This window comes from Phocoena phocoena, chromosome 15, assembly GCF_963924675.1.
Source record: "Phocoena phocoena chromosome 15, mPhoPho1.1, whole genome shotgun sequence".
Classification (NCBI taxonomy): Eukaryota; Metazoa; Chordata; class Mammalia; order Artiodactyla; family Phocoenidae; genus Phocoena; species Phocoena phocoena.
This window is the reverse complement of record NC_089233.1, coordinates 6,041,167-6,053,863: the sequence shown is the minus strand read 5'-3', so window position 1 is coordinate 6,053,863 and position 12,697 is coordinate 6,041,167. Positions and strand designations below refer to the sequence as shown.

Here is a 12,697-nt window from a genome sequence, read left to right as displayed (position 1 = left end):
TTTGCTGTTATCATTAACTGACATCAACTATGAGCCTGTCCCTGTACTGAGAACATAGAACAAAGAATAGGACACACACTGTCCCTGAGAAGGTGATATTCTAGCAAGGAAATACAAAGTGAAAAGGGAATTACAATACAGTGTGAGGAAGACTATGGCTGGGAAAGCGAAGAAGATGAGTGTTTAAAAAGGATAAAGACAGTGTGAAACCAAAGTACCTTAGGGTCTGTTTCCCAAGAGTGTATGTAGCAGAAAGAAAGATTTCTGGTCTCTTCAGTTACAGGCTTAGGTTCTTGGCCAGCTGTGACTTTGGAGAGGTCACCTTCTCTCTCTGGTCCTCAATCTTGTCTATAAGACGAGGACAGTGTATTAGCCGGATGGGCAAAGTCTCTTAAACCCAACAAACATACTACATAAAGGAAAGTCATGTAAAGCCCAACGACAGACCAGTGCAAATCTACATAGCAAGTCATTTTTCAAACCGCACAGCATTTCCTAGGTGGCAAACAGAACTCAGGTTAATGATCTCATCTTTAAGCATAGCAGACTCCTCTGTTCCAAGTTCATTGAGTTCCTCCCCGCTGTAGGGGGCCTGACAAGTTGATGAAGCCCCGCCCCTCCCTTTCATGAATTCTCCGTAACAACCTTACAGATGAAGATCAAACTACAGGAGGTAAACTCAGGGTCGCACACAGCTGGGAACTGGAAGAGTCCGACTCTAATCGGGGGCTCCTGACTCCCAAATCAGCGGTCTTTGCACTTGTCTACCCTGCTATGAAGCTAGAGACGGATGGAATCTGGTCCCTGTCCCAACGCGCAAGGGCTGGGAGGACAAAGACACGGGAATGACCACTCTACTAAGACCCAGGGAGATTCGAGGGCCTGGCCCAGCCGGGGAGTCACAGGAGGCGTCCCAGGGGAGGTAACAGTTAAGAAGTAACCAGATCAAGGAGAAGAGGTGCGGGGCCGTATAAGAGAGGTGGTAGCGCTCGGAAGAGGCGGCGAGCGGAAAGGCGTTCGGAGGGAGGGAAGACGTTACAGCCTGGGTTGTAGGAAAGGCTCAGAGAGACGACTGCATCTGAACGGGGCTTACGAGAACACGCAATATTTAGACAAAAAAAGTTCCAGGCGGAGAAAAAACAGCATGGAAAATAAAGGGGGAAAAAAGCCTAGAAGCAAGGGAACCCCCCAAATCTCTCATCCCTTCGGCCGAACGAGCAAAGCACCGCCTCCTCTCTGGAACTCACTTCGACCTCCCGGTCCAGAGGCCCGAACACGTCCCAGTTTAGCTGTTCAGATCGCCCTTCTGAGCCAATGCAGACCTCCGATCCCTGGCCCCAGCAGTCACCAAGGTACTCGAAAACAGACGAGAAACACTCACCACGTCCTCCGTAGCCGTCGGACGCCCCTTCTGTACCGCCTGCCTCCGCTTCCCAAGTTATCCCTTCAGGATGAGGTCCTCGCGGAGCCCCGCCCCACCTAGCGCAGAAATTGCGTTATCTTTGGTGTCCGCAGCTCTGCCTGTACAGAATTCCAGAGCCACTGTCGCCCTTTGCCCTCACTTCCCGGGGGGTGACTGGCAGGCTTACGCGCTTCCCCCGGAGCGGGGGCTGGGGGCTCTGTTGCCCAGCAGCGCGCGTGTGAGCCTGGGCTCAGGCGGTGCGTGGGACAGTCCTGCCTCACTGAGGTACCCGGTCCTAGCGGCGGCGGCGGCGGCGGCGTCGGCGGCGTCGGCTGGCTGAGTGGGGACGGGGTCGGAGGGGGAACTGGCCGGGCGGAAGAAGTCGAGCCCGAAGTATTTCCGGTTCCGGTGTCAGTTAGAGGCGCCGCCGCTGCAGCCGCCGGAGCCGCGATGCCTAAAGGAGGTGAGAGGCGGGCGCGTGTGGCCCGCGGGCCTCGAGGAGCAGCCCGAGTCCGGCTCCTGTTGTCCACTCAGCCCGCGGGCGCCTCGGAGAGCGGCACAGAGGGAGGACGTCTGCTCGGGCTGAGGGCCAGGCCTGGGCCTCGAAGCCCAATTGTCCCGCTGGGGAAACTGAAGAGCGTAGTGGCCTCGAGCCACTCCCTCGGGGGTCTGAGGAGACTCTGAGGCTCTGGGTCCTTGGCGATCCGGAAGGCCTATCTAGGGCGCCCTTCTCCTGGCCTGGGGGGTCTGAAGTTTCCTCCCACTTTCAGGCTCGCCGGGGACTGAGTCACCGCATTCGCGCGCCAGTGCCGGACCCGCCTGCCTCGCGCGTAAAACGTGCGTCTTCCTGGGTTCTGGGCGAGCCAGGCCTGCCTCTTGCGACCTAACTTGATGCTCTTCAGCCTGGCCGACCTAGTTTTGACTGCCCTATTCGAGCGGCTCGATGTGTGCCTTTCAGCCAGTCGCTTAACCTCCCCGAGTCTTAATTTTCTCACTTGCAGGTGGGGTTGTGATTGTACCTGCCTCACAATACTGACGCGAGGTTTTAACTAGGTAACCCACGTGGAGAGTGCATCGCGGTGCTGGATAGTCGCTAAGTGCCCAGTAATAATTAACTACTGTTAGTCGTTAGACTTTGCCAGTTCCTTGGCCAGGAGCATAAAGGATCCATGGCTTCCCAGTACGTTGTAGACCATCCTCTATCTGCTTCCCCCTTAAGGTCAATAGTGCTCGACCCGAAGCCCAGCTGTGTCACTGTCTAACCTTATGGCCTTGAACAAGCTCTTTAACTTCATCCAGCTTGTTTTCCCCATCTGGAAATAACCCTTAGCTTGGAGAGTTCGGTCGGGATCGTAAAACTAGAGCACTCGCCGTGCCTGGCAGGCTCCTGGCGCAGAACAGATGTTCAGTTGATATTGGTTGCTCGTGTGTTACGTTGGTTAAGATGCGTCAGCCCACAGGGTTTACAGAGCTGAATCTCTTTAAACTTAGGTCTCTATTGGTTTATTCTGTGGTAGGAAAAGCCTTGTCCCCTCTGTGTTCCCCAGTCTCCTGTTCTGCAGAAGGAGGGATACTAAGGGTACCTTCTGGCTCCAGAATTCTGGTTCTAAGAGTCCTACTTAATAGATGCTTTGAGCCAAGGTTGGAGGTTACAATTAGAAAATCCTAAAGATGGATTCTTGTTTAAACGACTTGGCTTTTTGGCTTGTGAAAGCTTTATGGGCAGATAAGGTTTACATTTCTTGCTTGTGTTAATTTGCTTGAAAAGTAAAAGAGAACATGAAGGGACTTCCCTGGGTCCAGTGGCTGAGACTCTGCGCTCCCAATGCAGGGGGTCGGTTCGATCCCTGGTCAGGGAACTAGATCCCACATGCCGAAACTAAAGACCCAGCGCGGCCAAATAAATAAATAAATATTTTTAAAAGGGAGAGAGAGAGAACATGAAGATGTAAGTAACAGTATAAAATTCTCCAAGAGCCAAGGACCAACTCTTGTTTCTGTTATGAAACCTGTGACGCTTTTTTTTTTTTTAATTTATTTTTGGCTCGGTTGGGTCTTCGTTGCTGCACGCGAGCTTTCTCTAGTTGCAGCGAGCGGGGGCTACTCTTCGTTGCGGTGCACGGGCTTCTCATTGCAGTGGCTTCTCTTGTTGCGGAGCACGGGCTCTAGGCACGCGGGCTTCAGTAGTTGTAGCGCACAGGCTCAGTAATTGTGGTGCACGGGCTTAATTGCTCTGCAGTATGTGGGATCTTCCTGGACCAGGGCTCGAACCCGTGTGCCCTGCATTGGCAGGTGGATTCTTAACCACTGCGCCACCAGGGAAGCCCCTTGTGAAGCACTTTTAAAGGCATGGAAAGCTTCTGATAAGAGTTACTGTAGACCAAGCTAAGATCATTATCGCATAGCCAAGCGTGGGGGATGAGAACCTATAGTAGTCAATTTTGAGTTGTTTCTGTTACTTAGAGTGTTAAGAGGGCAAGAAAAGATGTTGGCTTTTTGGATGGCAAACTTGATCTCTCACAGTAGGACTTTGATGAACATAGACTGAGACACCCCTGGGGACCCTGGGTAGTCATTAAAAATGAGTGGTGTGGTCTGCAGCAGCCCAGTTATGGCTCTGCAGCTGCTGTTTAGGAAATCATGGGAGGCCAGTATCTCTGCTACTGGCTCTGGAGTCCAGAGCAGCTCTGGCTGCCTAATTACAGATTCTCTGCTCTCAGTGAGAGAGTCACGAGATACCTGGTGGGCTGCAGCTTCCAGGAGAGGTGGAAATGGATCCAGGCCACAGCCACCCCAGCGTTCTCCAGGACCAGCTGAGGGGGTGCCACCCTTCTGTAAAACTGGCTGATGGCTTTAGCAGGGGTCAGTCTAGTGTCTTGGCTCAAGAGGGTCAGACTGTAAAACTGATTATCTGTGATGAGCTTTAATTGCTAGTCACATTTTTTACTCTTAGAAGGTAGTCAGTTTTATTTTCAACTTTAAATAACTTTGTTTGCCAGTTGTGTTTCTTAGTCCAAGCACGAGAAAGTTTTCCTTTCTAGGTTTTAAGTTTTCTCTTTCTACCATACATATGACTTAGGTGAGCGTGAGGTATCTTATTATATTCCCTGACACCTGTAGTAAATCGCCGGTGTGACCAGTGGCTTTGTTTTTTTTCCACACCAGGTGCTATATTAGAAGAGTACCAGTCATAGCAGACATTTTTGTGGTGCTTGTCCAGTGCCGGGCACTGTGCCAACATCTTTACATATGTTAACAAATCCATCTTCACAACAACCCTATGTGGTAGGGACACAGACGAAGAAGCTGAGACTCTGAGAGGTTAAGTACCTGCCCAAAGTCACAGAGGTATTAAGTGGTAGAGCTGAGATTTGAAGTCAAGGATTGGACCCCAACATTTGTGCTCTTCCCCACTCTGCTTTACTCTCAAGTCTCCTTTGTCTATAAAGTGGGACCAGCCGTGATTTGTGCCATAGGTTTAATCTGGGGATGAAATGAGCCCATAGCTATGACAGAACATTGCAAGTAAAGAGCACTGTTGTGACAGCAGGGGCGAGTGTTACATGTTCTTCATGATTACATCTGAGTCCGCTGTGTTTGGATAAAGGGACCAGGGGATTTAGCCAGTCACTCCATGTGGTGCACCCTCCCCCAGATCCTCCCCTCAGGTCTTATTTGTGGGAGCCTGCATCCAGTACATGGTTTGGGACCGCATCAGGTGATTGTGTGTTTCCTTTTTTGTCCCTTTGAACACATAAGGGTACAGGTTTGGGTGGTGCTTGGTGAGGGGTACCTGAGGTCTGCAGCCTCTGCTGAGAGCACCTCAAGCAGCACACAGCCTGGGGCCCAGGGCAATCAAGGAAGCTGCTTCCCTCCCACCTTCTTAAACTGCCAATCCTTGTGCAGGGAGAAAGGGAGGCCACAAAGGCCGGGCAAGGCAGTACACGAGCCCCGAGGAGATCGACGCACAGCTCCAGGCTGAAAAGCAGAAGGCCAGGGTGAGTACGTGCCTGTCCGGGCCACTCCAGTAGCCCAGGGCGGCACCCTGCGCTTTTGGCACCCGGAGAGGCTAGGCAAGGACCACCCATTCTCAAGAAGCAGCTAACACCTGAGGTTCGATTGGAGGGGACCGGCAGCAGGTAGCAGATGGGAGTCCCAGAGCAACCGCTGAGAGTCAGGAGGAGAGCCAGCCTCTGACTGGATCAGTTAGAACTTTGTCCACTCAGCAGCGGGTGCCTTGGTGGGTCTCTGTTTGTGGTCCTGTGTTCCTGCTCCTGTTCCTCTCTCCGTCGCCCAGCTCTGCCCGTCTGCAGCTCGGGCTCTCGGCACCCCTACTGGTGTGCTCCAGCCATGCAGGACTGCTGCCAGCCCTGCTGTGACATGATGCCCCTGCCTTCCCACACCCCCAGCAGGCAGAGTGCCATTCGTTCCTTCAGACCTTGCTCAGCATCCCCTCCTCCGTGACTCCCACCCTTCCCCCTCCGGTCGAAGCTTAGGCAGTCCCTCTATTCTGTTCCCCCAGTCCTTTTTCCAGCCCACTGTCAGGAAACAGAACGTGTTTCCATCGTTGGTGTCCATGTCCCTACCACACCATTAGATCCTCACCTGGCTAAGGGCCAAAGGGAGCACAGTCAGGCTGGATGAGGGGCACGGCTGTGAAGTGTCAGGGAGACTGACACTTCATGCCCATCAGAGGGGCGTGGGGTGGCGTGGGGTGGTGGGGAGGGCCTGGTGGAGGAACCAGAGGCTGACCAGGACCTTGGAGAGTGTGCGAGCAGGTGCTAAGGGGCAAAGGTCGTATGGTTTTTGTAAGGGATGTTTTTGGCTGGGAGGCAAGAAAGGTAGAGGGAAGTGTCCTGTCGGGGTGTTGTCATGGGAAGCTGGCACAGCCGGGCCTCTGTGTGGGCAGGTTGGAGTGGCTGGCCCGCCACTGACTGAGAGTGGAAAGCAGGGGGCCTTGCCCAGGACAGCAAGGACAGTTTGGCAGCTCCACGTGGCAGCAGGGAGAGCGGGAGGGAAGCTGAGCAGGCCTGTGCTTTCCAGCCCCACAGCCATGTCCTTTGGACCCTAGGAGACGAGCTGCTCACCCTGGTTGTCTGAGGTACCTGGGCTGAGAAGAGGAGCAGGGCCTTTTATGGCTGTACAAGGTGGTGGTTGGACTGGAATTGGCTTCCAGGCTGTGGAGCCTAGTGGAGAGGCTGCCTCTGACACAGGTCCCCCACTGGAGGCCAGCATGGCAGAGTGGGACTCTAATCGTACTTGGCCCCAGCCTTCTGGGGGCCTGATTTCTCAAGGTCCACAGTCTGGGGGTGGTGGCGGCTGGATCACAGTCTTGGGGGTTTGTTTTGCATTTTTGATACCTCACATTGTCCATTTCTGAAACAGGAAGAAGAGGAACAAGGAGAAGAAGGTGGAGATGGCGCTGCAGGTGACCCCAAAAAGGAGAAAAAATCCCTAGACTCAGATGAGAGCGAGGATGAAGAAGATGATTACCAGGTACTGAGTCTGAGGGGGGCCTGGGACCTAGACTCATCCATTCAGCAAACATTACCCGTCCCAGTAGTACATGCAGAGTCCTTGCTCTTAAGGGTTTACATTGTAATAGGGAGATACAGACGATAAGGAATGAACGAACAGTATGATTTCAAGCAGCCAGAAGTATTATGAATAAGACAGACCGTGATCGAGGGTACTTGGAGTAGTGTGTGCGGAGGTGACTTTTAAACTGAGATCTGAAAAGCAACGTGGAGCCAGCTGTGTGAAAACTGTTGTTCGGAGTAGTCGAGGCAGCCAGGTTAGCAAGGGCAAAGGCCCTGGGAACAACCTGGGCAAGTTCAAGGAACAGAGAGGCTAGTGGGGCTGTGACTTGGTTGGTACAAAGTGGAGTGGTGAGGAATGAAGGAGGAAAGGTTGGCAAGGGCAGCTCCTGTGCAGCTCTTGAAGGGTTTTGGTTTCATTGTGGTAGGTAGTGGGCAGCTGGCAGAGGCCTTGAAGTAGGAGACAGAGATGACCAGATTTGCTTTTTTTTTTCCCAGTACGCGGGCCTCTCACTGTTGTGGCCTCTCCCGTTGCGGAGCACAGGCTCCGGACGCGCAGGCTCAGCGGCCATGGCTCACGGGCCCAGCCGCTCCGCAGCATGTGGGATCTTCCTGGACCGGGGCACGAGCCTGTGTCCCCTGCATCGGCAGGCGGACTCTCAACCACTGCGCCACCAGGGGAGCCCGCTTTTTTCTTTTTTTAATAGATTTTATTTATTTATTTATTTTTGGCCGTGTTGGGTCTTCGTTGCTACATGTGGGCTTCTCTAGTTGCGGCGAGTGGGGGCTACTGTTCGTTGCGGTGTGCGGGCTTTTCATTGCGGTGGCTTCTCTTGTTGCGGAGCATGGGCTCTAGGTGCACGGGCTCCAGTAGTTGCAGCACGCAGCCTCAGTAGTTGTGGCTCACAGGCTCTAGAGCACAGGCTCAGTAGTTGTGGCGCACGGGCTTAGTTGCTCTGTGGCATGTGGGATCTTCCCAGACCAGGGCTCGAACCCCTGTCCCCTGCATTGGCAGGCGGATGCTTAACCACTGCGCCACCAGGGAATCCCCCAGATTTGCTTTTAAAAGATTGTTTTGGGGCTTCCCTGGTGGCGCAGTGGTTGAGAGTCCGCCTGCCGATGCAGGGGACACAGGTTCGTGCCCCGGTCCAGGAAGATCCCACATGCCGCGGAGCGGCTGGGCCCGTGAGCCATGGCCGCTGAGCCTGCGCATACGGAGCCTGTGCTCCGCAACGGGAGAGGCCACAACAGTGAGAGGCCCGCGTACAGCAAAAAAAAAAAAGATTGTTTTGGCTCCTCTGCCGAGAGTGAGTTGTAAGGTGTTGAGGGTGGAAGCCAGGAGACGGCAGCAGGTATCCAGATGAGAAATTGTGGCTGCGTTAGGCTGGTGGCAATGGCAGTGGAGAGGAGTGGGCAGATTCAAGCCATGTCTTAGAGGTAGACTCATTGGGGTTTGCTGAGGGAAAGAAAAACAAGGTTGTCCTTAGGATTGGGAGGAACGGGGTGGGTGAGGGCTGAGTCTCCAGTTCTGTTTCAGACAAGTTAAATTTATGATGTCAGGTATCTGGGTGGAGGTGTATATGTGTAGCCGATTGGGTAGAGGTCCCTGGAGCTCCGTGCAGTGCTCAGATTAACTGGTGTTTGGAAGCTGTCTCCCTGGTCTCTTAAAGAGAAAACCTGGGTTCACAGGGCCTGAAACTTTGATCGAACCTGTTACGTCTAGCACTTGTGCTCTCACTTCTTTCTGAACTTCCCCAGGGCAGGTGGGAGGTGCGAGCTCCAGGTTCTTGTGCCGCCTCCCCAAACCTGTAGACTGTGTGACTCGTTCCCAAGTCCCATTTCCCTGCCGTCACCCGGATGGCTAGGGATTGGCCCACCCTGCTGTGGGGATCCAGCATGGCTTGTTGCAGTCAGGCATGGCGTTCCATGGAAAACTGCTTTCAGAGGCTGAGCTCGAAGTGAGGGAGTAACTCTCTGTGCTGAGAGCTTGTGAGTTGGCCTCTGCCTGTGAAACTAGGATAATGATCCCTGGTGGCCGGGACTGGGCACAGGATGGGCTCTGGTCACCCGCACTTGCTCTCCCTGCATCTCCCCAGGTGGTGAAGACACCCGAGCACTGTTCCCACCGTGAGGCTGGGCCAGGAGTCACGTGGCCTGGGGGTGGAGCGGGAGTTTGTCCTAGTCCAGGAGGATGTGGAGATGGGGAGTAGCCTTCAGGGGCTCTGCAGGCCAAACTTCTCTGACAGCCGGCTTCTTGTCCTATCTTAGCAAAAGCGCAAAGGTGTAGAAGGGCTCATTGACATTGAGAACCCCAACCGGGTGGCACAGACAACCAAAAAGGTCACACAGCTGGACCTGGATGGGCCCAAGGAACTTTCAAGGAGAGAAAGGTAACCTCTGCTTCTGAGCCTTGTGACTTGGGCCAGGGGCTGAGGCCCCCAGCTCCTCTGCCCTTGCTTCCTGGGCTCTTGAGGTCCCCAGTGGCTGGTGGGCGCTCTGGCTCCGGTATTTATTTCTCTGTCATCTCATTCTCCCAAAGGCCCTATAGAAGCTTCTCCCCCACAAAACAAAGCAGAAAACAGAATTTTTTTCCCCCAGTGGAAGCATAGCAGGAAAAACAGAAATTATGCTGTAGCCCCTTCCTCCAGGGCACCCCACTCCAGGGATACCTCCCTTATCCAGCCTGATCTGACCCTTCTTGGCCTGCATCCATCCCTGATGTTGTGGCCATAGGGATTGGGAGGGGACTGGGGACCCATGCCGTCCAGCACTGTGCAGGGAGGTCCACCAGCTGCCCCAGTCCTCTCTGAGTCCCAGGTGAAAATGGAGCTGCAGAGAGCTCGCTCACAGGCTGTGCAAGGATCACACCAAGTGCTACAGTGCCCTGCACACAGCTGGTCTTTAACAAGTTGTTCCCTGACTTTTCACGGCCACCAGGTGACATCAAGGGCCTTATAGGAGGTTGAAAGCTACTAGGAAAAGCCACCCTGATTTCTCTCCTGACTGGGTTGCTCGATTTAAATCCACCTTGCTGTGCTGACTCCGTGACAGCTGAGGGGGGTCTCTGAAAACCCTGTAGGGAAGGCCCACAAGCTTGGGGTGTGATTGGAGGCTGCTGAAGAGTCTCCCCTTCCAGCAGCTTCTTTCTCACCAGTGAAACCCCCTCTGAGGTTGCAGAGTGACAGCCACTGCTGGCTTGTTTGCTGAGCGTCATCAAGGAGGGGGCACACGGAGCTAGGGCCCAGGCCTGAGTGCTTGGGCTTTATTCTGGCTCCCACATCCAGCTCAGCTGCTAATGGTGGGGAAGATGGCCCCTGTGACACCATTTTACCCAAACAGAGAAGAAATCGAGAAGCAGAAAGCAAAAGAGCGTTACATGAAAATGCATTTAGCGGGGAAGACGGAGCAAGCCAAGGCTGACCTTGCCCGGCTGGCGATCATCCGGAAACAGCGGGAGGAGGCTGCCAGGAAGAAAGAAGAAGAGAGGAAAGGTAAGTCTTGAGCCGCTGGTGTGGCAGCCTGACTGGTTCTGGACAGGCCACCAAGCCCTGCACTTCAGTGTACTTGTCGTGAAGTGGTATGAGGTCAGACTGTTCGGTAGAGGCCTACCGTTTGTGGGGGGAGGGTGGTGTGGGTGTATGTGCACGTGCGTGCCTGTCTGCCTGCCTTTCTCACTGTCAGATGGAGGTGGGTGTTCCTGCCCGCCACCTCCCAGGATGCTAGGAGAGTCCAGCAGCAGCGGAGTCAGATGTGAGTTTGAATCTCAGCAGAGCACTGTCCACAGCATCTGAGGCCTCAGGATGCACCTACCTTAGAGGCTAGAAGGTTCCCCTAAGGCCTCTGGTGTCTTGTGTAGCCTGGAGAGCTGCCTGGGGTAGCTCTTCATATGTCAGCATTTCGTATTTCAGCTGGATGTCACAGATGATATCTGGCCCAGGTGTCCCTCTTCCCCCCTGCCTTCCAGTGGGGCCAAAGGTGGTAGGGATTCTTCCAGGCCAGGTTGGCTGTGGGGAACCGGTCTGCTTTAAAGGAGCATTTGACTCATGACCTTCTGGCCTCATGCACTCCTCTCTCCATATGTGGGGGGCCATGAGTGTGTTGGGATCTTGCTGTTCTGCTTTCTAGGCCTAGAGATGGGAAATCAGTTGCCCTAGGGCATTGTCACCACATTGGAGATACCCAGTAATCTCAGCTTCCCACTAGTAGCTCCTTTCACAGACCTCAAGCAGGAAAGGACCTCATGTGTAACTTTTTTTTTTTTTTTTTTTTTAATGTGTAACTATTTGAATGTTGCTGATTGCAGGCTTCAGAATCCACGGGGAGAGGTTGGAATTACAGGGCTCTGCCTGGGGGGTGGGCTAAGAAGAGTTTCCATTTGCTCAGTAGATTGTGTGTTGGTGGGCTTTTGTGGAGGGGGCAGCCACCCAGACTCCACGAGAATGGACACGTGGGTCCGGTGGCTTCCAGGGGAGGGCGTCAGTCCGGGCCCTTCTCCTTGGGTCGCTTCCTCCTCTGCCAGCTGAACCAGTTGCACAAAATGTTGTCTGAGGCCTTTCAGACCTACAGTTGTATATGGTTCGGGGATGTGCGGGCTGCGTGTGTGGAGGGGTGGTGTTGTCTTGTAACTCCTCCCTTCCTGCTCCTCAGCAAAAGATGATGCCGCTTTGTCAGGAAAACGAATGCAGTCGCTCTCCCTGAATAAGTAGCACGGCCTGTGGGAGGAGATAGCAGGGAACTGGGCCGTGCTGCCAGGACCTCTGCCGTGTCTCACCCACCCTGTGCCCCGGCGCCACTGCAGCAGCCCCTCGCGGCAAGGAGCCCCCCACGGCTCCTCTTCATCTTGGCACAGAAATCGTTTGGGGGGATGGTGGGTGGGGGGAGGGGCAGCTGCTATCTTTGAGACAGAAAGATGCAGGACAGCATTTCATATGTAACCATTTGAATGTTTTGGCTGTTTTTAGAATTCAGAACCCTTGTGGGAGGGGGGGTGCCTGGGAGGTGGGGTAAGAAGAGCTTCCGTTTGTCTGGTCGATTGCGGGGCAGGGGGCGGTTGAGCCGCAGTAGCTGCTGACAGGTTTGTGATGGACGGCCCCCGTCTGTGCTGCCCCGGCGCCCAATTGGGGGGCTGTCGCCTGGGAGCCAGGGCCCTGGGTCTCTGAGGGTCATGGCTCATCCCCAGTCAGTCCCCTCTGACTGAGGCTTCGCTCCTGACCTTCCCACCCTACTCCCTACCCCCGACTCTGGCCAGGGCCCGGGCCCATTCTTAACCCTGCCCATGGATCATTTCAAGAAACCTGTTTACTGTGTAGCCCCCAGGCAAAACATGCTCCACAAGTCCAACTTGTATATTTGGCAAATTAAACTTGACATTATCGTAATTCTGGTTCTGTGATCTGTCTCTGGGCCCCCATGCCTGGGCTGTTTTCACCCAGCAGGACAAGGTGTCACTCTCAGGCAGGCCCACCCCAGGGTTCGGGTGGCACCAATCCGGGTACAGGGACTGGACCCCGGGCATCCGAGCTGGGAGAGACTTCAGGATACAGGAGCCAGCCCCCTCCCCTCCTTTAATCAAGCGGGGACCTTAGGCCGGAGGGGCCGGGGACCTTAGGCCGGAGGGGCCAGGGACCTGTGCACAGTACATAGCGTCCTGTCCTCCTGGTGCCCCCTGGTGGTGACAGCCTCAGGATTTCAGGGCTGGGAGTAAGGGACCCAACACCCAGCATGACTGCTAGGCATTACCTTGTTCGTGGTGGGATGG

At 54.4% G+C, this 12,697-nt stretch overlaps 1 protein-coding gene across 1 annotated transcript; it reads left to right on the top strand.

The window, feature by feature from the left end:
* Positions 1-1,852: 1,852 nt before the first annotated feature.
* PDAP1 (PDGFA associated protein 1) lies at positions 1,853-11,645 on the top strand. Its single transcript, XM_065893528.1, has 6 exons — positions 1,853-1,865; positions 5,309-5,400; positions 6,788-6,898; positions 9,208-9,329; positions 10,279-10,430; positions 11,587-11,645. The coding sequence occupies exons 1-6, from the start codon at positions 1,853-1,855 to the stop codon at positions 11,643-11,645; spliced, it is 549 nt and encodes a 182-aa protein (XP_065749600.1).
* Positions 11,646-12,697: the final 1,052 nt, after the last annotated feature.

Bases quoted from the DNA above. Each gene is read 5' to 3' on its own strand.
- PDAP1 (XM_065893528.1), top strand. The intron at 5,401-6,787 runs GTGAGTACGTGC...TTTCTGAAACAG, and splicing joins CTGAAAAGCAGAAGGCCAGG to GAAGAAGAGGAACAAGGAGA. The intron at 6,899-9,207 runs GTACTGAGTCTG...GTCCTATCTTAG, and splicing joins ATGAAGAAGATGATTACCAG to CAAAAGCGCAAAGGTGTAGA.